Below are 27842 nucleotides of genomic sequence, written 5' to 3' on the forward strand. Positions count from 1 at the left end.
AGAGGAGAACATGAGGCAGGTGATCTGTGGAAGAATAAAGCCCACAGAAAGTGCGCCATGCGTCGATGCAAAATGCGTGTAGCACCGAAAGTTCAATTACACCGTTTGAGTCGGTCACGTGATGCACACCGGCTCAGTAAGACTTTTCCCCATTTGCTCACATGAGGAAAGAGACGTCTGTAAATCAGCAAATAATTTTTTGTGAGCATCAAAACCTCCGCGAAACGTCCTCTATCCCTGTCTGAACGAAAATCACCCGGCTCGATAAATTTGGAAAGTCCAAAAGAGCAAAGATTGAATTTTTTAGACCGCCATTCAAGCTAGCCAAGGCGCTAATCCGGAAGTCGGTCGCGCCGCCGGCGGGAGTTAACCCTCGGCCGCACTCGGTTGCGCTCGGCAACCTTCGGCTGCCCTTAAACCCGGAAAAGGAGCTTTTTCTGCTTCATAAAAATCCACGGATTTATTATAAATAAGAATCAGGTCCCTCTGGCTCCTCATGGTGCTGTTATTAAGATTTGTAGAAATCCACCGCGCCGGCGGAGCTCAGCCAATCAGAGCCAGGGGGAGGGCTCTACTCAGCGTCACTCACTGCTCGTGCACACGCTGCGCAGCCTCCCTCTCTCGCGCACACTCAGTCAAACTCACGATGATTTTCGACACAATGGCCGAAAAACAAACACCAGCGATGAAAAAACGGCTCTTTCCTCCGCTGACAGCAGCAGACACCGCGAGGACAGAGTCTCAGAGCGAAGACCAAAAACGAGCTCAAAGGAATAAATTCAACCAGCCGAGATAAAAACACGGTGACACCTAACAGCTAACGGGAGCTGACAGGACTGCAGACAGGTGAGTCAGCCTCGTTTCTGTTTCTCAGGTAAATCATGTTTTTAATGAAGGCGCTGAAACGCTGCAGGCTGTGTGCTGCTACTGTGCTGCTGCTGCGGAGCTGACGTTAGCACGTTTCCGATGCTAACCTTAGCACGTTTCCGATGCTAACGCCGGTTAGCAGAGTGTCTCTCAGTCTCTCAGTTTGGGTTTATTTCTGATATTTCTGTGATCTGTCACGTTATAATGTTGTCACCATCACTGCTCTGCTGCGTAGTTAACTCTCTGTTTACCACAGTTTCTGTTAAACACCTGTGGTGCTAAAAGCTCATGCTAACGTGTTTTTGTTTAGCCTGATAGAAACACGAGTTTTCACAGAAAAACGATCGATCCGTCTGATTATGTGTCTGTCAGCGTAAACAGGCTGCGGTTGTTGGGTCCGTTTATCATCCTTTAACTCAATTATTTAACTCTGACTGGAAAACTAGCCGGTGTCCACTCCGCTCTCATTGTCCTCCACTGTCTCCTACATGTCTTTGTCTGTGCAGTAATCGGTTAATGTCCTTTCTGAGTGTCCAGATGTGTAAACATCTCTCTGAAGCGGGAACATTTACACTATTACTGGTGCTCTCTGAGAAACTGCTGTTATCATCCTTGTTGTTGTTGTTGTTATCGTTGTTGTTGTTATTGTTGTTTTGTTGTTGTTGTTGTTGTTGTTATTGTTGTTGTTTTGTTGTTGTTGTTATCATTGTTGTTGTTGTTATTGTTGTTGTTATCATTGTTGTTGTTGTTATTATTGTTGTTATTGTTGTTGTTTTGTTGTTGTTATTGTTGTTGTTGTTGTTGTTATTATTATTATTATTATTGTTGTTTTGTTGTTGTTGTTATCGTTGTCGTTGTTGTTGTTGTTGTTGTTATCATTGTTGTTGTTGTTATTGTTGTTGTTATTGTTGTTGTTGTTGTTGTTATTATTATTATTATTGTTGTTTTGTTGTTGTTATCGTTGTCGTTGTTGTTGTTGTTGTTGTTTTGTTGTTGTTATTGTTGTTGTTATTGTTGTTGTTATCGTTGTTGTTGTTGTTGTTATTGTTGTTATCATTGTTGTTATTGTTTTGTTGTTGTTGTTGTTATTGTTTTGTTGTTGTTGTTATTGTTGTTGTTGTTATCGTTGTCGTTGTTGTTGTTGTTGTTATTGTTGTTATCATTGTTGTTGTTGTTATTGTTGTTGTTATTGTTTTGTTGTTGTTGTTGAATATAACTGTTAAATCTTGTTCCAAACTAAATGCAGGTCTTAGTCATAGATAATAAAGGTCGTTAGTTCGGTGCCTCGTTACATGAGGGTGAATGAAACAGACTCATGTGGACTAACAGCCTGATTTACTGCGTTTGAATCCAGCTGCAGGTCAGACAGACTGTATATAAAGAATCTTTAAATTCATTCATTTAATCTTTAAATCTTTATTTACAGTCTGTGGTCAGACGGCAGACACCAGCAGCATCGCCACATCCACAGCAGCTGACCGCCGGCAGATAGCCTTAACTATTTAGTTTCCACAGTGTATTTTAGACTTATTGCAGGAACTTAGCTGCAAATTCACTGATTACACTCAAATACACAATCTGGTTGAAATGTATGCCATATGCATGAACACAGACACAATTATCAGCCAGCTTCTGAAACCAGGCCAGACCTTAATGAGCTGCTCCGCCTTCATTTACAGACTCTTTGAACTGTTTCACTGTAAAAACTAAAAGGGAGTTTTTGACTTTTTTTTTGCTCATGTTGCAAAACTTCAAGGTTAACTATCTTGACCTAAATGCCTCCTGGTTTAAATGCCTCTGTATTGGAGGCGTCCTGCGTCCCCGATAGCAGCGTGGAGGTCCTTTAAGACTCACTAACGTTGACTTTGGAGCAGAAACAATAAGTTCTGTGTGAGACAAAGATGCAAAAAATCAACTGACGCCCACAAGTTTCCACAAAGAGCCAAACCAGCAGTGAACGTGTCTCCACAGCCTGATTTCTCCTCACACTGACATGTTCCTTCATCACCATCATCACACACACTCCCACACACACACCGGCCTGCTGACACACACACTCAGCACAGCACCAAATGTGGATTAATACGCCGCTGAAAATAGTCCCAACACAGGCACTGTTTCCTGTAGTGGAAGAATAATTTAGATCCTTTACTGAAGTAAAAGTACTGCTTTGAAAATGGTGCTCAAGTAAAAGTACAACCTGGAAAGTGTACTTAATGTGTTAAAAGTAGAAGTACACAATGCAGAAAAATCTAAGAAAAAACAACAACTCAACAACAAAAGGAAGGAACAAAAAAACTCAAAATTATTTTTAAAAAATCTGAAAAAAAACCCTCAAAAATCTAAATTATTTAAAAAATATTAGAAAAAACACCAGAAACAAAAGACAAATAAAAAAACTTATAATCATAACAAGAAAAAAACACTGCCGAAAACATAAAATAAGAAAACTTAACCTAATTTCGACACAGAGGACACAGAGGGACCACGGGGAGCTGAGTCTGTCCTCAGGCAGGGACGGACAGGAAATGTTACCTAAAGACTGAGCTGGAAGTCATCACTGCAGCGTCGACCCACTTTTTTAGGATTTTAGGACGTTTCTGAGATTTGTTGAAGTTTTTGGGAGTTAAGGGTATTTCTCAGATTTTAGGACATTTCTAGCATTTTAGGTAATTTCTAGGATTTTTGGACGTTTTTGGATTTTAGGACGGTTCTCAGAGGCAGAGACATTTCTAGTATTTTAGAAAACTTATACAATTTTTAGGTATTTTAAGGGGTTTTAGGTTTTTCTGACATTTCTAGGATTTTAGGACATTTATAGATTTAAGGACATTCAGAGATTTGTGGACATTTTAGGCAATATTTTGGATTTTTAGATCTTTTTAGGATTTTAGAAAATTTCTCAGATTTTAGGACATTTATAGATTTAAGGACGTTTCTGGGATTTTAGGACATTTTCAGGATTATACAACATTTCGTGCGTTTTCTCGGCTCTGTTTTAATGCTGTTTTATTCACTGTTAGACTTTATGTTTGAGGGGCCGCCCGGCACCTTATAGGGGGCCAGATTTGGCCTGCGGGCCGTAAGTTGAGTATCGCTGTGCTACATAACATCGCGCAGATGTGAGCTGTCTGTGGTTTGTAGGGACATTTGATGGTGCTGATGGAGTGGATCTGTGACAGACAGGAAGTGGTGACTCTATCAGTGGAGGACAGCTGTGTGACACGGAGGACTCACAGGGAGCTGCGTCTGTCCTCGGGCAGGGACGGCTGACAGGAAGTGTTACCTAAAGACTGAGCTGGAAGTCATTACCGCGGCCTGCAGTGTCTGACGCACGGACGCACTGATGCACATGTGTGTGCGCTGGAGGCCACGAGGCGGCGACGGCGCTGCAGACGGGCGGAAGGAAGGATCCCCGAGCGGTCCCGAGGAGGAGATGAAAGTTAACGACAGGGAGGCAGAGGGCCCCGTGCGGATATGTTAGGACTCTGTTGGAGCTAATAAGGCCGAGCTGACGTCTCGGGCCCTCAGGTGCCGCCGGGAGCCACGACAAACATGTTTCTGTTTATCTGACGGGTCCCTGCAAGTCTGCACAGGCTCAGTCACACTGTCAGTGTGCAGCAGAGGACTCACTGTCGGCTTCATCAGAAATCACCGGTCTGTGTATCAAACAGCAACAAGAAGGATTCGTTTCTCAGATTTTTGGATGTTTCTCAGATTTTGAGACAAAATCCCGTATTGTAGAGTATTTCTAGGATTTGGGATGTTATTCAGGATGTAGGATGTTGTAGAACTTCAGGACGTTTCTTTGATTTTCGGATGTCTCTAGCATTTTAGGACGTCTCTAGGATTTTTGGACGTTCCTTGGATTTTAGGATTTTGGAACATGTTTAGGATTTTGGGATGTTTTTAGGATTTTAGGACATTCCTAGGATCATACCATGCTAGGATTACACGTTGCTAGCTCTCTAGACTCTATTGTGATGCAGTTTTGTGCACTCGTGCACCTTATGTTGACTAAAAATACAAAAAGAATTCACTTTATTTTTATTGTGAATCAGAGAGTGTTTGGGGGCCACCAGGCACCCTATCAGGGGCCAGATGTGGCCTGGGGGCCACAAACTGAGTATCAGTACACCATAAAAAAATTGTGCAAATTCATATTAACGTGTTCGGTTTGCAGAAACGAACAATACCAACATTTTTTCTGTTGATTGTTTCTGTAAAACCACAAAAATAGCTCTGAAGATAAAACGCGGCTGCTGGATAACGAATAACGTACGGCGCCCTGAGATCACCAGTGAGGTCAAATGTTATCGTAACCGCTCGCCAGAACGGTGACTACTGGTCCAAGTCGCTCTGAACCAGAACAAATCTTTAAAGTCGACTCTTATCCTTTTTCCAAACACTGTTTCAACTATTCAGATCAGATCTTTAGCGTCGGTTCCCATCGACACCAACCAGAGACCAGAGCCACCTCCTCCGTGTGCCAATGTAAATAAATGACCCGGGTCCTGGAGACGGCTCCCGTTTATTGACCTTTTTTCTATCTCCAGGCCCTCAGAGGTCTGCGAGTATCGACCGTGTGAATCAGCTCTTTATTCTGAGCGGCTGCTGACCCAGAAACAGACGCACGTACGGGCCGTCTGACGCTGTTTGAGGCTCGTCTCCGTTTGGTGAATCCAGCAGCAGGTTGGCGAAGGTGTTGGGCTCCGTTTGAGCGGCAGCAGGAAGCCACAGACTCTGTAAAGCAGAAAGCATCAGATCTTAAGTAACCAACGTTCACTCGGCCAACAGAGAGAACGTTTCCAGGAATAACAAAATGTGTTTGAGCGCACTGAGCCGCGTTACTGGACAGCACAAGAAAAGAGCTTTGTTTGACAGAGTTGTTGCTCACTATACTCGGACATAAAGCCAAATTAATACGCTCCTTTTCAGCTTTCTGGAGGAGGTTGATCTCATCTCGCACAGCCACAGAGGCTGAATATGTTGCGCAGTAATAACATCAACAATAAAAACAAAAACACGAGCACAGATGTGTTTACATGGATGTCTGGACGCCAGCTCCGTTAACTGATTGAGGCAGGATTACGGAGGCCCGTGGGCAGGATGGAGGAGGCTGCGATCACGGCGTCCAAAACTGACGCTATCAGGCGCTTTAATGAAACACAGACTCTGCACTGTGACGGCGCGCTGTATGATTTTAGTGCATGGAAATCCATACGTGAAGCTTTCAGGAGGGCAAAAACGTGATTTACCCTTTGAAATGTGGAGCGACGTCATTTTTCTTTGGCTGCTTTCACACACGTTTTATAACTCTATAAAACTATGTTTTCTTTCAAAAACATGGAGAAAAATCTATAAGTAACTTTGTAAGAAATAATCCATAAATTGCAAGAAATGATTAGATTTTTAAAAAATAATTAAAATTTTAAATTAAATATTTGAAATTATTTTACAGTTATTACTTTTGGAGTATGTTTTGATATTTGAATATTTTAATTTTATTGTATGTCAGATGTAATACTGGCCATAAGCAGCTAAATAATAAATGTTCTACAAATTACAAAAAAATAGTCCATTAAAAAAAACAACTAAAAAAAAGTTAGGGGGAAATTTCTTGTGGAAAAAAAAGCTAAAAAAAAAAAAACAAACCTAAATTTATTGCATTTTTAAAAACTAATTTTCAGGTCATTTTGTTGTACTTTATTCGAGTATCTTATTTTTTTTTTTTTTGGTCATTTCTTCTTTTGTTGCTCATTTCTTTCTTCCTGAAAAACATTTGCCGTGCTTAGCAATTTTTTTAATTCCGCAGTCTAAATATTTTAATTACATCTTGTACAAATTTTTTAGCTTTATTGTTGTTTTTTATTGTAAAACAGTTTGTAACGGTATTTTTGAAAGGTGCTGTATAAGTGAAGTTATTATTGATTATTTTTTTAAGCTTAAGATAACATCTCATTTCTTTTGTTATGAGGGTAATTAAGGTTTATCAACAGGACGCAGCCTCTGAGAGACATCCTTGGAAATAATAATATCAATAATAATAATAATGGCTTATAAAAGAAATGAAATGCAAAAAGATAAACAGGAAAGAATTACTGACGGGATCAACTTAAACATTTAAGCAAAAATAACAGTAAGGCCATCAGTGCTTCTTACTTGGCTGCATTTCCTCCCCTGAAGTGCTGGAAGATTTGGGGTTTTTTGAACTGGTTTCCTAAATCTCAGCTAAACACCAAAAATCTCCATCACAATAAACCTGAACAGCTTTCTGTTCTCACACTGCAAACACTCAGTTTACGACAGATTTTAGGTGAAAACTCATTGATATGTGAAGAAATGTGTTCTTGATTTCATTATTCAGATTATTTTCATAAACATTTCAAATTTCCAGAATAAATGTTGGTATAGGATACATTACATTTGTTATGTTTGTTGTAATGTTGTGGATACATTGAGAATAAATGTCTCAGCAACGCTGATCTACAACTGGAGAGAACAAGAGGCCTCAAAAGTCGCCTGCTGCGTTGCCGCACATCGCCCAATGTCACCTCACGTTGCCTCACATGTTGCCTCATGTCGTCACACTTCTCTACATGTCACCACATCGCCTCACACTACTGCATGTTGCCTCACGTTGCCACAAGTTGCCTCAAGTCTCCTCACATGACCATATATTGCCTCACGTCACCACACAGTGCCTCACATCGCCACACGTTGCCTCATGTCACCACACCTTTGCCTCACATTGCCCCAGGTTGCCTTACGTTGCCGTACGTCGCCTCATGTCTCTTGAAGTTGTCATAAGTTGCCTTGCCTCACGACACATTGCCTACGCCACCAGCAGTCGCCACATGTTGCCTCACTTAGCCTCATGTCTCCTCACCACAAGTCGCCTCACGTCATCAGCAATCGCCTCAGGTCGCCTTACGTCGTCTCACTTTGCCTCACGTTGCCTCACGTTGCCTCACGTTGCCTCACGTTGCCACAACGAAGGTTGTGCAGACGACAAAGCTGCGTAGCGGTTGTGGCAGCATCTCCTCACATTAACAAGAAAATACTCAATTGCAAGCACATTAACTGAACGTTTCCTGTACGGCCGGAGCACCCAGAAAATATATCAACTCAGAAATGAACTCTGAAGTCCTGTTTTTCTGCAGATCTGCATGCAGCCGTCCACACGTCAAAACATTTGAACACAACTCACGTCTGATCTTTGACAACACGTTATCTGCATATTCAGGTCAGACAGCTGTTACACGTGACGACACGAGGCCAGTTAACCGTCAAATATAAGCATCTCGCCTCCTCGGCGTTGTTTTGGTTTCCTCGTCAGAGAGGCAAAGGAAACAAGCTGCGTGCCACATGCTGCAGAGCGGGAAATGAAGGGATTACTGCGAGAGAGCGATGATCTGCAAACACACACGCTCTCCAAGAATAATCGCTCTGAGAGGCCGCGCGACATTAAAGACTTTCTATTAAAGAAACACACACTCTGAGGCCTTCATCAGCTGATTCTCCACGGGGATTTACTCTGTGTGTGTGTGTGTGTGTGTGTGTGTGTGTGTGTGTGTGTGTGTGTGTGTGTGTCTGTGTGTGTGTGTGTGTGTGAGAGAGAGACGTTCATGCATGAGTGGAGTTCACAGAGTCACCTGCGCAGCTCTCCCAGGTGGCCTCTGAGTGCTGCATCACATGTGTGCAGGACTGTGGGAAATATTCAGTTTCAGTCGCAGAATCTCAGAGTAAATTTGGATTTGTTTATTTTAAAAGAAAAAAAGATGACCACAAATTTCCCAACAAGCCAAATCCTCCTCTTCAAAACGCTGCTCGTCCAATCAGAGCTTCGCGACTGTAACCGTGTTTGTCAGAGTTTGGATTCTCCACATGTTGAAGTGTTGCTGTAACAGAAAGAGTTTTAGATTTTACCAAATTAAAAGTAATGTAACAAAGTACTTGATGTTTAGTACTGTCCTGAAGTTTATTTTCCATGTTTATTTGATGTCTTTCAAAAACTTGACATTGCCATAAATAAGCCAAAAAAAAAAACAAAAAAAAATTACAATTACCTCAGTCACAAAAAGTAAAAATTAAAATATACAAGAAAATAACATTAAAAAAAAAAAAAAAAAAATTTTTTATATAATTAATTTTATTCTTGTGATATAATTTTAAAAATGCATAAATCTATTTTTTTATGTCATTTTCAAATTTACATATTTAAAGTTATATTTACAGAATTAATTTCTATAATCTTTAAGCACCACCTCCAGATCTTTTTCTTAATTTCTTTTTATTTTTTCTTGTGTTGCTCATTGCGTTGTTTTCAAAGGGTTAATGTATGTGCAACAAAATGCAAATTCCATAAAAACCCACCTTTAAAACCTTATTTTGATTCAGATTATTAATATATTTCTGCACACCGTTATATTACTGCTTTTACTTGAGATTTTTATTTACATTATTTTTTTTTTTATTAATTATTTTTTAAATAGTTGCACACTGTAGTATTACCACTTTTACTGAAGTAATGATTTTTTTAAACATTTATTTTTATTAACGAGCTCGTATATATTACATTTATTTTATCTTTATTTTTTGTTTATTTTATTTATTTTTGAATATTTGCACACAGCAGTATTACTGCTCTTGCTGTGGTACCGGAGCTGTGAGACCACGTGGTTTTGTTGTGGTTCCTGATCAAATCAGCTGTTCGGCTGTGTCGCCTGGTGATGACGCAGGAGTTAGCTTCCCTGGCAGCAGCTGTTTAAACTGAAGCTAAAAAAGCTAAATGCGCATTTAGTCCTGAAAACAGCGCGCGTGCACGTGAGGCTGCAGGTAAGACAACACCTGACGCGTCGTCGTGTTGCTGTCGGACTCGTTCTTCTTCTGTGGTGTCGTCGCGTGCTGCGTGTTTACAAACAGCGTGTTTGTTTGTGTCAGTTAGCATCGAGCTAACACTCAGACCGTCGCAGTTTAACCCTTTCTGTGTGATTTCAGAGGACCAGCTGGTCAAAAAATAAAAGTATTAAACAAAAAACTCTCATTAAAACTTCCGGATATTTATAACTGGGAGATAAAAGAGTGGATTTATTTAAATAAAACAGTTTTCAGAAAGTTTTCAGTCTGTGGACAAAAATCCCAACAATGCTAACATCCCAAAAATAAAGTCTGTAAACTTTATAAAAATAATAAAAGTCTATTAACCCCTGACGACCCGCTTTAATATCACACACATACTGCTCTAAACACAAAATGCTCTTTAAAGTCAAGCTTTATAAATATCATACATTTATATTATTTTCTGCTTTTATTTTTTTAACCAGCATCAGTACCAATCATAAATATCAAATACTCATTCATTTTCAGAATTTTAACCCTTTAAATTCCAGGTTTTTGATGATGTTTCGATGTTATTAGATGAAAAAAAACCCCAACACTAAATGAATTGTTTTTTATCATCACAGCCTGGGATATATGTCAGTGATTTACAGAAACATTGATTTTTTTGACATTATTGTTTTTTGTACAGTGTTAAATATTCAAACTGTTCTGCACACAAAATGCACTTTTTCACAGTCAAGCTGTGAAAAAAATCATTAATATGATTTTCTACTTTTATTGAATGTATTATTTTTTTAAACCAACATCAGTCCTAATCATAAATATAAAATATTCAGTAATTTTCAGAATTTAAACCTTTAAAATGTAACTTTTTCATGATTTCACTGTTTTTATATGAAAAAAAAACAAAAAATGAATTATTTTCAATACACTACATGCTAAGTAGATTTTTTGTTATCACAGCCTCTTTCTTGCTCTTTTTTGTGTGTTCAGTCTGTTTTCCTTCCTGTCTTTTTTGTCTTCAGTCTGTCCATCAGTATTTCGGCAGGTGTGGACATCAGCTGATCTGTGCGGCTTGTGTTGTTAAAAAACATGAAACAGCTCGTTAAATAACCACTTTTTGCACATTTTATTGTAAAATGTAAAACTGCTAAAAGTCTCAAAATGACCATAAATTAAACTAATGATGGTGTGTGAGACAGATGCTCTTCCTGCTGCAGAGATCTTTTAAAAAAGACACTGTGTGTGTGTGTGTGTGTGTGTGTGTGTGTGTGTGTGTGTGTGTGTGTGTGTGTTGCTGCGTCACAGTGCTCGGTGAGCTCTGATGACATGTTGCATCATTTTCTCTGCGTGCATCACACGACCGAACGACGCTCTGTAAAACCAGCGTTTAACCAGCGTTTCATAACACTCAGGCCAGCTGCACATTTCAGTCAAAGTTAAGAAAAGAAATTAACAAATTGAGAAAAAAGAAGAATCCATACATTATAATACTCTATAAAGTACAAGAAAAAGATCATAAACATGTAACATGAGATGTACTTCAGCATTTTTGCAGCAGCACAGTACATGGTTCTAGGATTTCAGCACATTTCTAAGTTTTTAGGGCTTTTCTAGGATTATAGAGTGTGTTTTGGGATATTTCTACGATTGTAAGACAATTCATGGATTTTAAGATTTGTCCAGGATGGTGGGACATTTTGTAGGATCTTAGGATATTTTGTAAAATTTTAGGGCATTTTTAGTTTTTTAGGGCTTTTCTAGGATTTCAGAGTAGTTTTCGGATATTTCTACAATTGTAGGACATTTAGTGGATTTTAAGATGTTTCTAGGATTTTTGAAATTTTTAGGATTTTAGGACATGCTTTTGGATTTCAGGATGTTTCTATGATTTTGGGATGCTCGGACTTCAGGGCATTTCTTGGATTTTAGGACATTAGTGTCTTCGGTAGGACGTCTGTGGGGGTGTGGGTGATCCTCCACTGGCACTTTTTGGATAAAAAAGCTCTATTGCTGTTTTGGTACGTATCAGGGGCCAGGTTTGGGCCGCAGGCCATCAGTTGAGTATCACTGTAGTGGTGGCAGAGCGTCACAGCCTGATGTTTACAGCTGCTGACAAAGTTTTGGCATTTGCCGAGTTGGGAGTGAAAATCTGTTGCAGATTTATCTGTACTTTATCTAATATATGTAGTCTTTATTTTTTATGTGATGTTAAATTTTTTCCAATATGTTGGCTAATGCACTTTTTTCTAACAGTCACTTTTTTTACTTTTTATATTTATATTTAATGAGCGTGTTAAGAGGGAGCCTGATAAATTGCCAACATGTGTTTATTGCGAATGACAATTATCAGTTGAGTGTAGCAGCTCTGAGGCCGTAAACAGGCCGGCCTTGTTTGTTTCCTCTCGTGGGGGCTTTGTGGTTCCTCGTGGCCAAGCCTTATGGGGTCTCTGATGGTTTACAGATCCCCTCTCTCCTCAGACCCTCAGTCTGTCTTCTGTTCTCTCTGTAAAACAATAACTGGACCTCCTGCAAACGCGGCCGCACACAGATTTCTGCAGCCAGGGTCTGTTTTGCAGACGGTGAGCGGAAAGTGTCGGCTGGCACGTGAACAGCAGGCCGCGACGCATGACAGCACGATGATGTAAGAACAGCTGGACTGACACACCTCCAGCAGGCGAGGCTGACAGCACGCGCGCGCACACACACACACACACACACACACACACACACACACACACACACACACACACACACACACACACACACACACACACACCGGTTCAGGGTTCAATCTGAAGCAGAATAAATAAATAAAAAGTTCAGAATTTTTACAGAAAATGACAAAAATAATAAAAAACGTCCCCGTGAGACTCGTCATTCAGGTGCATACTTTTCCCTCTCTGCAGCCGTCCAGTTTCTTAACCCTTTAGTCCTAAATGTAGTCCAGATTGTGTATTTGAGTGTAATCAGTGAATTTGCAGCTCAGCTCCTACAATAAGTCTAAAATACACTGTGGGAACTAAATAGTTACATTCAGACTGTTCAGGTCCAAAAATGCTCCATTGAAACCCATTCAAACTGACATTTTTGATCCCACAGCCATCAGAGCAGAAAAACAGGACTTGTATTATTTCTGGGTGTCATTCTGGGCTTTTGTCATTTTGATTGATTTTTGATTTTTTAATTTTTTCTGCAGGATGAACGTGTCGGTGCGCGAGGTCAGCGTCTCGTCCGAGCCTGACTCCTCCTACTTCCTGAGGGTGGACTGGAGTGGGCGGAGCTTAGGTTCAGGCTTCCAGTTGCTGCTGACTGACGGACAGGACGCCTGGAGAGGAGACGGTAAAAATCCAAACAAATGTCACTCAGAGCGACCTCCCTGCTCGACTTCAACACGTCTGACAGGATTTATGATTTATGTTACCTGTGTGACCACACACACACACACACACACACACACACACACACACACACACTCACTCACACACTCTCACCTCTCTCACCTCACCTGTGAACGTTTTAGAGCGTCGTTGACCTTGTCAGCATCACTCAGAGGAAGATTTATTAGTTTGACTGACGGCAGCCCTAATTTTTTTTGCATAATTTATTTTTCTTTTTTTGCATAATTTATTATTCTTTTTTGCATAATTTATTTTAATTTTTTGCGTAAGAGACTTTACAGTAAATGTAAAACACAAACCTGCAAAGCAAACAACAAATAACAAAAAACTACTTTAAACACTGAATATTAACTCTTGATTTGATTTTTATTTATTTCCAAGCATGTAAAAAACGAAATACAGAAAATATTCTTCAAAAACACAAGAATAATTACAGACAATGAAAAACATAAAGAAAAAAAACCCATCCAAATACATATATACATATACAATACACAAATACATAATGACATGTTTTCTATATTCTAAATAATTCATGCATTTTTTAAAAAATGTTTCTCAAATAAAAACATATTTTTCTTTGTGTTGGACATCAATTTGTGGTCTGTGAAAGCGAGATGTTTTTCTCGTGTCGTGGGCAGAGCGCTCAGGACCATTCGTAAAATTTTCTCTAAGATAAGAGAAAAGAAAGAAATAAGAAAACACTGGTGAATCCCCAAAATCAACAGGGACAAATTTTGAATACGAGCAAAAATAAGAGAGCATTTGTTCATGCATGAGGCGTATTTTTAATTCAATTATTCATGTCCTAAAATCCAAGAAATGTCCTAAAACCTTAAAAATGTCCTAAAATCCCAGAAACGTCCTGACATCCTGGAAATATCATAAAGTCCTAGAAAAATGTTCGTTCTTGATTTCATGTATCAGCTTGTTCAATAGGTTTTTTTTTTTTTTTTTTGTCTTACAGATTTGTGGGGGTTTTTTGGGGGTTTTTTTGCATCTGGAGTCGACTTCTCTGATATTTTCTAATAATAGAAAATTAACAGAAAATATAAGACAAAATTTTAAAAAATGTTGCATGCGGCCCGGCATGCTCCTAAAATGTTCTCAGACGTCAGAGAAAAGCAAAAATAAAAAACAGTGCTGGGTCCCAGAAATCCCAAAATAAGAGCAAATCCTGGACAGGCAGAACATTGGTCATACATGCATGAGGCCGATGTTGGTTTAACTCTTTATGCTCGCTGTGTTTTTTAACTCTTTGGATGCTGGTCGGGCTGATGGTGTCGTCCTCGTTGTGACATTTCCTCGTGCCGTGTGTTTGCAGTGAGCGAGTCGGCGGTGCGCGATGAGGCGCAGGAGCTGGAGATGCAGACGGAGCGGTACGTCCGGGACCTCCAGCAGGCGCTGACGGACGGCGAGAGCTCCGACACCTACGGCTTCACCCTGACGCCGTCTCCGCTTGGCCGCCGCTCCGCCGTCACGCTGGCGTACGAGAAGGTTCAGCGGGACATCTCTGTGAGTGCCATCAGTCTTCTCTCATATCTGTGTGCGATAACCAGACGAGCGAGTGTTTATTTAAATCTCCCTCTCATGACTCACGAGTCACGGGGTTAAATCCAGAGAGCGCTTTTGTTTTTCGCCGAGCAGCTTTATCAGTAAAATGTGAGCTGACTGTTGACTTTAACGCCGCCGTCAGAGCGGTCAGAGCCGTCACGACGACTCCTTTATCTCTGCTGGACGTTAAAGAGCTGCAGAGAAAAGCTCGTTTTGGTCTCCTGAGCGAGCCGAGGAGGTGATGGAGAGAGTGTGAAACGTGTGAAAACTGTTGTTTCAACAAATACCCAAAGTAAAAGTACCTCTGTACCCTCGTACTGACGTATATATATCTGAGCTCATGAAGTTATGTAGATCAGGGATACTTCACTTGCCTTGCTTGGGGGCCACGTTTGCTCAGTGACAGAAGGTCAGGGGCCAGTCTCAGCGGCCCCACATGTGTTTCTAGGATTTTAAGACTTTTCAAGGACTTGAGGATGTTTCTAAAAATTCAGGACATTTTTCAGATTTGAGGACTATTCTCTCAATTCAGACAGTTTCTTGGGTTTTAGGATATTTCTAGGATTTTAGGAAAACTCTACAATTTAAGGATGTTTTAAGGATTTCAGGACATGTCTGGGATTTTAGAATGTTTCAAGGATTTTAAGATATTTCTAAGATTTTAAGATATTTCTAAGATTTTAAGATATTTCTAAGATTTTAGGACGTTTCTTGGACGTTAGGATGTTAAAGGCATTAGCTAGGACCTCTGTTGGGTTGTGGGGGATCCTCCACAGCCACTTTTCATAAACATGTTATATTCTGTTGCTGTTTTATACACTCACCTTATGGATACTTAAAGTATGGAAACAATTCCCAGTATGAAGCACTTTATTTTTCTTGTTAATTCAAAAACGGTTGGGGGGGGGCAGATTTAGCCTGCTCTCCATCAGCTGAGTGTTAATAATGTAGATGTTAAACAGAAGAGGCCCCAATATTGAGCCTTGGAGAACTGCATGGACTGCTTGTCGTTTTTGTACACTCAGATGTATGATTACCTATAGATTCTTTAAGTAGGACTCAAACCAGATCAGTACTGTGCCACCCAGTTTTCCATTCAGTCTAGTCTAGTCTGGCTTTGTTTGTTAAAAACCACCTCCGTGCGTATTGGTCGTGCACAATGACAGGTGTTTTGTTGGAAAAACACAGTTTGTAAAACTGCTCCAGTTGGAGCGGGGTGTTGGACACGTCCGCTCTGGATCGGTCTGTCGGACATGTCCGCGTGCTGGAGCACATTTCCGCAGTGGAGCGGGCTGCCGGACGTGGTTGTTCAACACTTCTGCCCTCGCTTTTTTTTGGCGTGAGATTTTCCTCTGTGTCATGAGAGCGTGAGACAGAGCCCAAAAGCGTGAGACGCACGGCAGATTCGTGGGAGTTGGCAGCCCCGGTGGGGAAAGGGTTAACAGAATTTTTAAATAATTGAAATACCCAACACGGGCAAGATTATGTCGGTTAGAGGTTCTGAATGTTGGTTTCGATTATTTTTTGATTAATTGCCCAGCACAACTTGGCCACGGGTCAGAAGTTTTGGTCCGGATAGGACGAAGTTTTGGTCCGGATAGGATGAAGTTTTGGTCCGGATAGGACGAAGTTTTGGTCCGGATAGTATGAAGTTTTGGTCCGGATAGGATGAAGTTTTGGTCCGGATCCGGACCACGATCCCCCAGTTGGTGATGCCTGTTCTAGAATTTTAAAACTTTTGTAGGATTTTAGGACATATTTCATTTTTTTGGACATTATTAGGATTTTGGGACATTTCTAGGATTTGAGGACATCAGTGTCTCAGCTGTGTCCTCTGTCGGGGGTGTGGGGGATCCTCCTCTGGCTCTTTTTTGGATCAACAAGCTCTATTTTGATGCTGTTTTTTGTCTCTGACACCTTATGGAGACTAAAAGGACAAAAACTATTCACAGTGTCCATCACTTTATTTTTATTGTGAATTAGAAATTGTTCTGGGGGGCCACCCAACACCCTCTCGTGTTGTTCGGATGTATTTAGTAATCGACTGAATAATCTCTGCTCAGGGGTCAGTCGTGTGAACAGGCTTATTCATGATGGAGACACAAAACCTTGTTGCCATGGTAATTATGACAGAGTGGAAATGTAAGTGCGTCTGTTGCAGAGAGAAGGAAATGAATGGATGCTTCTGTTTTTTGAAAAATGAGAGTTGGATTTGCAGAAGTGTGCTGGTGTGTGTCATCACAGGGTTTCTGTTGCGCAACTTAAAAACACAAAACAGAAATTCATTTCTCTTGGAGTTACGAGTCGTAATGACGGCCTTCAGTCTAATGCCGGCTCTTTCCCCTCTAATCGCAGAGACCCTCACACACTCACACACAGGTGTTACCTCACGTGGTTGACATACCAAACGTACGTGTGTGTGTGTGTGTGTGTGTGTGTGTGTGTGTGTGCGTGCGTGCGTGCGTGCGTGCGTGCGTGCGTGTGTGTGGTGACGCATGTTCCCTGTAACACGGCAGACTTCCAGCTCCTCTGGGAAACATGTTACACTGAGACATTTGGTATTGATGTTAGTTTGTGTTTGGCAAATGTTTTCAGTTATTAAATCCACTGACTTCAGTCGATTTAAAGGCTTATTCTCACACTGATACAGTATTGTTTGGTGTAATCAGAGTCAGATGGTCACAGCGACTGAATAAACACATCAATGTGCATTTTTCAACAAATCGTTTTATTGAGCAGAATAAAACTGACGGCCTGCTGACCAAATCTGGCCCCCCAATCTTTTTCTAATTCACAATGAAAATAAAGGGATTCACACTGTGAATTGTTTTTGTACTTCAAACGTCTCCATAAGGTGTCAGAGTGAATAAAACAGCATCAAATGTCCCACAATCCTGAAAAAACATCTTCAGATCCAAGGATTATCGATATGTTATCTATATAATTTTAGCAATATCTAAAAACTATTCCTAAAATCCTAGAAACGTCTTCTTGAAATCTTAAAATTTTCCAAAAATTCTAGGAATGTCCTTAAATCTGAGTAATGTCCTAAAATCCTACAAATGTCCTAAAATCCTAGAAATATCCTGACATCCTAGAAATGTCACAAGATCCTAGAAACATCTGGAAATCTTAATATTGGATAAAATCCTTAAATTCCTAAAATCCTAGAAATGTCCTGAAATCTCAAAAATTTCCTAAAATCCTCTAAACCTGCCTAAAATTTGGTAAAATAAATTTCGTATAAATGTCTTAAAGATCGTGTAATTGTCCTAAAATTCTAAAAACTTCCTGAAATCCTAAAAACATCCTAAAATACAAGGAACCCTAAAATCCTAGAATTATTTTAAGATCCTAGAAATGTCCAAAAATTGGGTTTAGGACATGTCAGGGATTTTAGGACGTTTGTAAAACCTTAAAAATGATCTCTGTATATGACCATCATCTATATGTCCATTTTAAAGTAACAGAACTACAAAGATTCTTATTTTCGGGTGATTTTACAGTAAAGAAAACACACTGATTGTATTATTTTCACTTTAATCCGACACACTGGAGCTTTAATTTGAGACGCTGACAGTAAAATCGAGTCCCCGAGCTTCATCTGGAGCGCTGCGTCAGCCTGCAGCTCAGGTGACCGAAACCATGACGTCAACTGGAACATTAAAACATGTAATCAGAGTTTTCAGACTTCTTCCAAGAGTGACTTACTCAGCTGGACGCTGCGCTCAAGATGAAGCAGTCGTGTGCATTTCTGGAAAATTTGGGAGTTTCGTGGAAGCTCAGCTGGCAGCTCAGAGCTGGAGAAAGACATCTGAAACCTGCCTGCTTTTGTTTCTTGGCATCTAAAATCTTAATTACCGACAGAAGAGAGATGGCAGATGACAGGAAGTGGACTCGAACCAAGAACCTCGAACACTGTGATTCATGGTCGGCATTTTTAACCCTTAAGGTACAGGGGCGTCCCACTGAAACGTCCTGAAGCTACGCGGCAACCTTTGGTGCTAAAAATGAAGCTAAAACCTGCAGTTCCTCTAATGTCCACGAGAGGCTGGCTCCAGGAGCGAGTCGATCCCAAAAAATCCTCCATGTTAAAACGTTTACGCAGAAATACTTTTTAAAAATGATTTCTTTAAAACTGTTGTGGCAAATATTTTCTCTTTTTTTTGTAATTTTTAAACAATTTGGAGAGTTTTCTTTTCTCCAAAAAACTATGCTGATTTCTTTTAAGTCTTTAAAAAATTTTGGTTGTTTAAAAAAAAAAAAGCCTTCCAAAGCTGAAAATCACCAAAAATAACACCGTTTACCGCAGCCAGAAACTGTAAAAACAGAAATTATCATCATTGGATGATCAATTTTGAGGGTAAAAAACAAACAAACAAACAAACAAAAAACAGCCACAACATTTTGTGCACAGAGCGATTCAGATGTATAACATTAAAGCGGGCTGTAAGGGTTAAAGGTCATGTAGACGGATGCCCGTTCTTTCACCAAAAACATGCAGGTTTGTTAATGACTTTAACACCAGCAGCTCCTCAGTGCATCAGCAGCACTCAGCAGTCTGGCAGTAAATCTGGAAGAGGTGGAGCCGCTCTCGGAGGTTTCTCCCCAAATAAAAGCATCCAGCAGTTAATTAGTGTGAATCAGGGAGTCAGAAACAGCTTTTCAAACAGTAGCGTCTCCATGACGACACGGGAAACCTTTGCCCACATCAACAGTGCGCAGCCAACACAACAGACGGCAGCGTCCAGCTCCGAGCGGCCTCAGTCAGGCGACGCTCGCCGAGCAACATCGCGAGGCAACAACTGGAAGTGTTTGAGCTCAGAAGAGGTATTTCCACTTCCAGCAGTATTTTAGTCGCAGCTTATTTACTTAACATTTCTCAGAGGCGCTGAAGTCATGGCTGGCAAATATGAGACTCTCGTAAATACCGTGACACAGAGGAGGGATGAAATGAGACGTAAACGCTTCATTTCTGTCACATTATGACGGATCTTCACGTCAGCAGAGGACGTGACGTCTCAGTTATTGACTTCAACCGAAAATTTGGCATAATAATCACCAGATATGGTCTGCACGGTTCCCACGCTCATGGAAACCTGGAAAACTCATGGAAAATATTTGGAAAAATCATTATTTTTTTGTGTGTAATAAATTAAATTACATAACTCCGCCCAATGACAGTAACATAACAGAAAAATTAATTAACATAACAGTATTTTTTTGGGGTTTTTTAAAATATAAAACTTTTGGGGAATTCTTTTCTTTGTTTTTTTGTTCTTTTTAAGTACTTTGTTTTTTTTTTTACTTTCTGCCTTTCTCTTTATTTTTAATTTTTTTTCCATTTTTTCATAGAAAACGTAAAAATCTGAGTGAATTTCTTTTCTTTCTTTTTTTTTTTAGATTAAATTTCTGAAATGCATGCTTTCTTTAATTACTTTGTGTGTCAGATTAAAGGAGATATACTTTTTCTTTAAAATTACATCATTTATCACAGCCAGAAACGGTAAAAAATAGAAATTGTTGGATTTTTCAAATTTCCGACAGTCCTTGAACACACACACACACACACACACACACACACACACACACACACACACACACACACACACACACACACACACACACACACACACACACACACACACACACACACACACACACCTGCAGACACACACACACCTGCACCCACACACACAGCTGTAAAGGTCAGTTATTTAGGGAGCTGAAGGTCAGAGGTCGGCCGTGAGGGTCGCTGCTCTGCTTCTTATCTGAGCGTAAACATGTCTGAGGGGACACTCCGTTTCCATGGGAACGGCTGTCCTCGGTGTCAGAGAGCAGCTCAGATGTTTTTAATGAGAAATGGAGATTAAAGTGTTAACCTAAATCACATTAATTAGCATTAAATTGGATTTGCAGCATTGTTTATTTCCCCAAAGCACAGATATGTTACATGTTTTTGTGTTTTGCACCAGATTCAGTAAAACTGTCTGTTTTTAAAAGAATTCCTGAGTGTCTAAATTAATGAACAGAACCGTGAATTAAAAGTCTTTAAATTCCCATCCCTCGTTTTCTGATTTTTCTCTTTCTTTATCGATGTTTTCCTTCAGTTCCAGTTGGGTTCGGTTTCGCTGACGGCCGTCCCGGAGCCGGCGGAGGCGGTGAGAGAGTTACTGATCCACAGTCTGCAGAGGGGGACCACGCTGGAGAACCACAACCAGAGACTGCAGGAGGAGAACCAGAGACTGAGACGAGAACAGCAGCGCATCACTGCAGAGTAAATACACACTCAACACACACACTCAACACACACACTCAACACACACACTCAACACACACACTCAACACACACACTCAACACACACACACTCAACACACACACACTCAGCACACACACTCAACACACACACTCAACACACACACTCAACACACACACACTCAACACACACACACACTCAACACACACACTCAACACACACACTCAACACACACACTCAACACACACACTCAACACACACACACTCAGCACACACACAACTCAACACACACACTCAACACACACACTCAACACACACACACTCAACACACACACACTCAACACACACACTCAACACACACACTCAACACACACACTCAACACACACACTCAACACACACACTCAACACACACACACTCAACACACACACTCAACACACACACTCAACACACACACACTCAACACACACACTCAGCACACACACTCAGCACACACACTCAACACACACACACTCAACACACACACTCACACACACACACACTCAGCACACACACTCAACACACACACACTCAACACACACACACTCACACACACACTCAACACACACTCAACACACACACACTCAGCACACACACCAACACACACACTCAACACACACCACTCAACACACACACTCAACACACACACACTCAACACACACACTCAACACACACACACTCAACACATACACTCAACACACACACTCAGCACACACACTCAACACACCACTCAACACACACACTCAACACACACACTCAAAACACACACACACTCAACACACACACTCAACACACACACACTCAACACACACACTCAACACACACACACTCAACACACACACTCAACACACACACACTCAACACACACACTCAGCACACACACTCAACACACACACTCAACACACACACTCAACACACACACACTCAACACACACACTCAACACACACAGATAAACCAAAACCAGGAGCAGGCAGGGTGGGAGGTGATTTCCACGTCTGAAAAGTTCTGTAGTTTCATCAAATTTTACAAATAAGTTTATTTCCAGGGATGAAGAGCATTTTATAAATGGAGGTGTAAAGTGAAGTATTTTACTTCAGGCGAACCTGTCTAAACTTTTAAAATAATATAAATCTGCTGCTGGAATCACTGACAGGTTTATTTTCTAGTTACTTTGCAAATTAGGGACTTTCATACAAACCATATGATTGTAAAACATGATTTATTGTTAGGAATAAGCTAAAAAGTGGCCCTACAATGATTTAATGCAATAACGGAGACATTTTAGTCTTTTTTTAGGATGAACAGGGTGTTTTTTGGGGAGACAGCAGGTCAGACGTTTTTACATCATTTTCAAGCTTTCCTCGTCATAAATTTAAAATAAAAGTTCTGTTTCGATGTCTATTCAAACTGTGAAAGTTTGCGATACGATTCGATGCAACCTAATTGTCTGTTTACACTTTAGATACATTTTGCGTCCCCACGCAGCTCCTCAAGACGTTCACACACAAATTAGACGAACACATACCCATTAAAAAAACACCGGTCATGATCATGGAAAACATGAACTCGTCTTCACACTCAGATTTTAATTAGCAGCTCGCTGATTTTGGTTTGGCAAGTTTAGAGTGCATCGGTGTTTATAAAATTAGGATGGAAGTAAATGATCAACAACAACATTTAAAATCAGGAAACCTGTGATGGGCGGAGAAGTCATGAGACTCTCCGTACTTTGGTCCGCAGTGAAAAGTGTTGCGTGACCTCGTACGTGTGTGAGTGCAGCACAGCACACTCTGGCATTCGGGTTAAAATCACAAGTTTTAGTTTCCCTAAAATCCATCACGCTGAGTTATGAGCAGCCTCCTGTAACAGAGTGAGGAGGGAGGAGCCGTCTGGACCGACGTCACAGCTGCTGCGTGAGTTCATCAGAGCGGCTGAGGGGGTCCACAGTATTTACTTTAATTTAAAGGACAAGGAGAGCATTGTTACATTTTTGAGTTACTGTCAACAAATCACATAAAAAGACCCAAACCACCAATGTGGCGAGCTCACTGGAGGAAATGGTGCATTTGTGTGGGACTATTTTTTTAGCGGCAGATTAATCCACATTTGGCATAAACAGAAGAAGATATGTGAGTCTTTAATACACAGATAATGTTTGTTATGAGATATTTTCACTGTTGGTTTAATGTTTCCGTTGGATTTGACAACAATAAGAAAGAAAACAGAATCACCAGACGTCTGCTTTAACCCTTTGAAACTGACCAAAAAATGACCAAAAACATAGCAAAAGAAAAAAAATACATTCAAGAAAATTACCTAAATTCAGCAAAAAACCCAAACAAAAACCCCTACAAAATTACCTGAAAAAAGTGCTCAAATAAAACTAATAAAAACATAAATATGAATATTGAGAAAAAAATTATATCTCCTCAACCTAATTTTAAATGCATAATGATAAGATCCATATAATTGGAATTATAAAATCCATAAATTTATTTTTATGTATTCATTTTGTTTACCTCTTTTTTTAAAGATTATTTTCAGATCAGAGTCTTACTGCCATTTACTTTTTTTTTAATTTGTTGGACATTGCTTGCCAAGTTGCTTATTCCTTTGGGAACACTGGAAGAAGTTGGCAACTTGATAAAAAATGTCCTGCAAGTTATAGGAAATAATTTTTAAAAAACATAAGGGAAAGAAAAATTATGTATTTAAAATTTATTGACAGATTTTGCTTTTCTTTTCAGTTTTTTTTCCAAGTCATTTCCTTTTTTTTTTTTTACTTTCCTTTTATTTTTTGCAATTTTCTAGGTACATTTTTTGCCCTTATTTTCAGGTAATTTTTACTAATTTCTTTTAACTTTTTTATTAAAATCAGACCTGCTTTGAAGTGACGCTGAGGGCGGCTCGCCTCGTGTGATTCATGGCTCTGTAATCGCTCCCTGGACGGCTCTATCCATCACTGATCAGCACAGGAGGTGTTGTGTTGCTGAGGAGAAACATTAGTGCACTTTTCATGTCATTTAGGAGAAGATTTTGGTGTCAGAGATGAAGAGAGTGTGACCTCCAGATGTTAACCCCTTAACAGTCACACAAAATAAAAGTAAACATAAAATAAATACAAATAATATGAATCTAGTTATAAAATCAGTTTAAAATGTATGATAAAAAAACAAATAGTCAATTTAATATAATAAAAATAGAATTGAATAGAATAACAGTATAATCAAAATGCTAAAATGCTTCATATTAAAAAATCAGTATAAAATTAAACTGGGTTTTGCCAAGTTTTCAGTGAAGTAATTTGACTGCAAAAACATTTTGACAATGCCCGTTAAAGGGTTAATACGTGTGTGTGTTTGTGTGTATTGTAGGCTAAAGCGTTACGTTGGTGGTAAAGAAGCCCTGGAGGCCGAGCTGTACTCGCGCTTTGTTCTGGTCCTGAATGAGAAGAAAGCAAAGATCCGCAGTCTGCAGGAGGCCGTCACACACCTGCAGGAAACCAGGTACACAACACACACACACACACACACACACACACACACACACACACACACACACACACTCACATCTGTTAACCCCGTCATCCTGGTTTTTGGGTTGTCCATGTCATTCTCATTCACACAATATCGCAAGAACACCTTTTTCAAATTTGGCACAAACGTCCATTGGACTCTGAGTCAGTCTCATTTAATGAACTCAATATCTCAAGGACACTTTGTGGGAATTTCTGTAAATTTGGCACAAACGTCCACTTTGACTCAACAATGAACTGATTCGATTTTGGTGGTCAAACGTCAAAGTCTCTCTGACCTCTTCTGTCTCTTTCTTGTGAACCCAATATCTCCGTAAGGGAGTATTTTTCAAATTTGCCACAAACGTCCACTTGGACTTGACAATAAACTAAATGAATTTTGGTGGTCAAAGTCTGTTTGACTGCTTCTGTTTCTTTTAATTATTGCGATATCTCATTAAAAACTTGAGGGAATGCCTTTAGATTTGGCACTAACATCCACATGGACTCAAGGATGAACTGATTAAAATTTGGTGCTCAGAGGTCACTCTGACATTGCTTTCATCTCATTCTTGCGATATCTGAAGAATGTCTTAATGGGATTTTTTCAAATTTAGCACAAACGTCCACTTTAAATCAGCAATGAACGGATTTGATTTTGGTGTTCAAAGGTCAAGATCTCTCTGACATTTTCTGTCTCATTTCATGATTGCAATATCTCAAGAAAACCTCAGGGTAATTTTTTTTCAAATATGGCACAAACGTTCACTCGGACTCGAGGATAAACTGAGGAGAATTTGGATGGTTGGATTACAAATTCTATTTATTATTAATGATCAACAATTTTACACACAAATTCCTTAAAAATGAGATTTGACTTAGTTTTAGCCTCATTGCAGTTTGAAAAGGGAAAAAAATAGATATAAAAAATATAATTTAAAAAAATCACATTGAAATTTGAGCTGTATCACCATTCTTCACCTTCATTTTCAGGACTTTTCAGCTGCTTTCACCTCTTAAACACTGAAAACAGTGCAGCAGCTCGCTGTCTGAAATCGAGGAATGTTTCAACTCCACATTTTCATCACATGCAAACTTACTGTTGAAAACTTTTCTAGTTGCTCAACAAATTGCTCAAGAGCTTCCTGAACTCTCTGATTCATCTCTGGTAGTAAAAGTCGTGATGTTTATTTAGCGTTTTATTCATTTTTATCAAAGTCTGTTTTTTTGTTTTTTTACTTTTGTGTTTCATGTTTGCAGACAGAAATGAATCCTGTGCTCTCTGGTCTGTGTTGTAGCTCTGAGGGACAGAAGAAGACAGGAGGTCAGAGGGACGAGGACGAGGACGAGGACGAGTATGGAGGAAGTACTGATGAAGAGACGGAGGAGGTGCAGCCGCCTGCAGCCTCCACATCATCGAGCCGAGGTGAGAGCGAAGCCTCTGAGGCTCCAGACCGGGTTTCCTCAAACTTTGCATCATCTGACCTCCATTAACCCTTTAGTGTGAATCATTGTAGTAAACTAGTTCCTCTTTATCTAACAGGCCTCTGATTTACACAAAAAACGTTCTAGCTGATCATATGTACGAGCTAATTTTCAGCTTAATATGAGCAAAAACTCAACAAGAGAGAAAACCCCCAAAATAAAACAACTCAGACTTTTATTCTAGTATATATAATCTCATTCTGAAAAATAACTACAAAAACAGCTGCATAATCAGTTTTTTTCTGCTATACAAATACACTTTTTTTAATTACCTTTTTAAGCTCACTGTAAACAGAAAAGGTGATTTAGCATTAGCTTTTTGCACAAGGAGTCAGTAAGTCGGTAATAGTTATATTGCAATTAATGTTGCATCAATGAGACTTAAAACACAAATATGCCAAACTGCCAAAATGTTTCAAGAAAAAATAGCCAAAAAATTTTTTAAATAAAATTTTAAAAACCAAAATTTTTTTTATCCAAATGCTTCCTTGTACAATCAACAAAATCTTTTTTAAAGATAAAATTTGCGAAATTATTTTCTTCAATATCACAGTTCCCGGCTCAGAGGTTAGACCACTCTGTCCCCACTAAGCAGTCAGATGTTACATGCAAAAAAATTGCCAAAAATTTTTTCAGAAAAAAAATTGCTGAAATGCTTTCTTCAAAAATTGCCAAAAAAAACTTCTAAAGAAAAAAAAAAAACCTAATTGTTTTCTTCAAAAATTGCCAAAAACCTTTAAAAAAATTGCCTGAAATTTTTTCAGAAAAAAAATTGCCAAAAATGTTTTCAGAAAAAAAAGACAAATGCTTTCTTCAAAAATTGCCAAAAACATTTTAAAGTGAATTTAAAAAAAGCCAAATTTCTTCAAAAGTCAGCGTTCCCGGCTCAGAGGTGAGACAGCCGCCCCCTCTCTGCAGTACGATGTTATATACCGAACCGCGAGGCGGCCTGACGGCGTGATGTTCCCGCCGGGCTTCGGACAACATGTCTGCTGACTGTGGAGATGAAAACTGCGTCGGTGTGAAACTGGCTCGGCGCCGAGTGTAAAAAAGGAGCCTTTATGTTTTGGGACAAGGACAGTGTTTTATGGTTTTTTGCCGGAGCCTCTTGATGGATAACTTCAGAGTGTTTGGACTTTTTTCCAGCGATTGATTGACGAGTTAAAGTGCTGCTAATCAGCAACAAGTCAAAGTAGAAACTCCCTAAATTACCACACGCATTCCTGCTCTGTTTCAAAATTCCTTAAAAGGCAATTTTCCAGGAACATCAGTCAGAGGAAAATGGTCCGTGACCTCCGTTTTCTGCGTTTGACCCTAAAGTGAACATGAAGACGGTGATGGAGCGAGTTTTCAGACAGACTCTGTGTTTTCGGTACAGAAAGCTCTTCGTCATGTCATATGAACGAATAAGTCAACATGAAATCACTTAATGCGGAAAATTGCAGCCGCAGGTGTTCTGCCTGTCACGGCTGATGGGAAACACCTGCTGTGACATCACTGCGCGGGACGACGCGTCAGTAATTAACGCCACTAAGCTGTTAAAATAAATGCTTTTTTTAAATTAAGAATTTCTCATTAAAGTTCATAAATTATGACTATAAAAACGATATTTCTGGGGGCTGTTGTCATGGGAGCTGAGTGTGTTTTTCGTGCCCAGAGAGTAACCATGACATCACTGCAGAGTTATGTAACGCCGAGTCGTGGGCCTCCGCGAGCCGACATCCCAAAACACCTTTAAACACAAGCAGCTTCACGACGTCGACGTTTCACTTCATCAGCCTCCAGACCGGTGCTCCCAGACGGCCTGGCTGTGATTAATGTGCCAGCAGCAGCCGTGTGTGTGTGTGTGTGTGTGTGTGTGTGTGTGTGTGTGTGTGTGTG

The 27842-nt window shown here is 39.9% G+C and overlaps 1 protein-coding gene across 2 annotated transcripts in view; it reads left to right on the forward strand.

The window, feature by feature from the left end:
- The first annotated feature begins 623 nt into the window (after positions 1 to 623).
- The window catches only part of xrcc4 (X-ray repair complementing defective repair in Chinese hamster cells 4), a 37904-nt gene continuing 10685 nt past the window's right edge, over positions 624 to 27842 (forward strand). Inside the window, exons 1-6 of one of the 2 annotated variants that reach the window (XM_042508743.1) lie at positions 624 to 846; positions 12911 to 13053; positions 14437 to 14627; positions 20777 to 20943; positions 24337 to 24468; positions 25775 to 25902. In XM_042508743.1, the coding sequence (XP_042364677.1) occupies positions 12912 to 13053; positions 14437 to 14627; positions 20777 to 20943; positions 24337 to 24468; positions 25775 to 25902 (760 nt within the window). In that variant the 5' untranslated portion in view covers positions 624 to 846; position 12911. Of the gene's footprint in view, positions 847 to 9620; positions 9706 to 12910; positions 13054 to 14436; positions 14628 to 20776; positions 20944 to 24336; positions 24469 to 25774; positions 25903 to 27842 lie in introns of those variants that run through there. The other variant, XM_042508742.1, reaches the window with a different exon arrangement.

The sequence above is a fragment of the Plectropomus leopardus genome, chromosome 20 (genome assembly GCF_008729295.1).
Source record: "Plectropomus leopardus isolate mb chromosome 20, YSFRI_Pleo_2.0, whole genome shotgun sequence".
Classification (NCBI taxonomy): Eukaryota; Metazoa; Chordata; class Actinopteri; order Perciformes; family Serranidae; genus Plectropomus; species Plectropomus leopardus.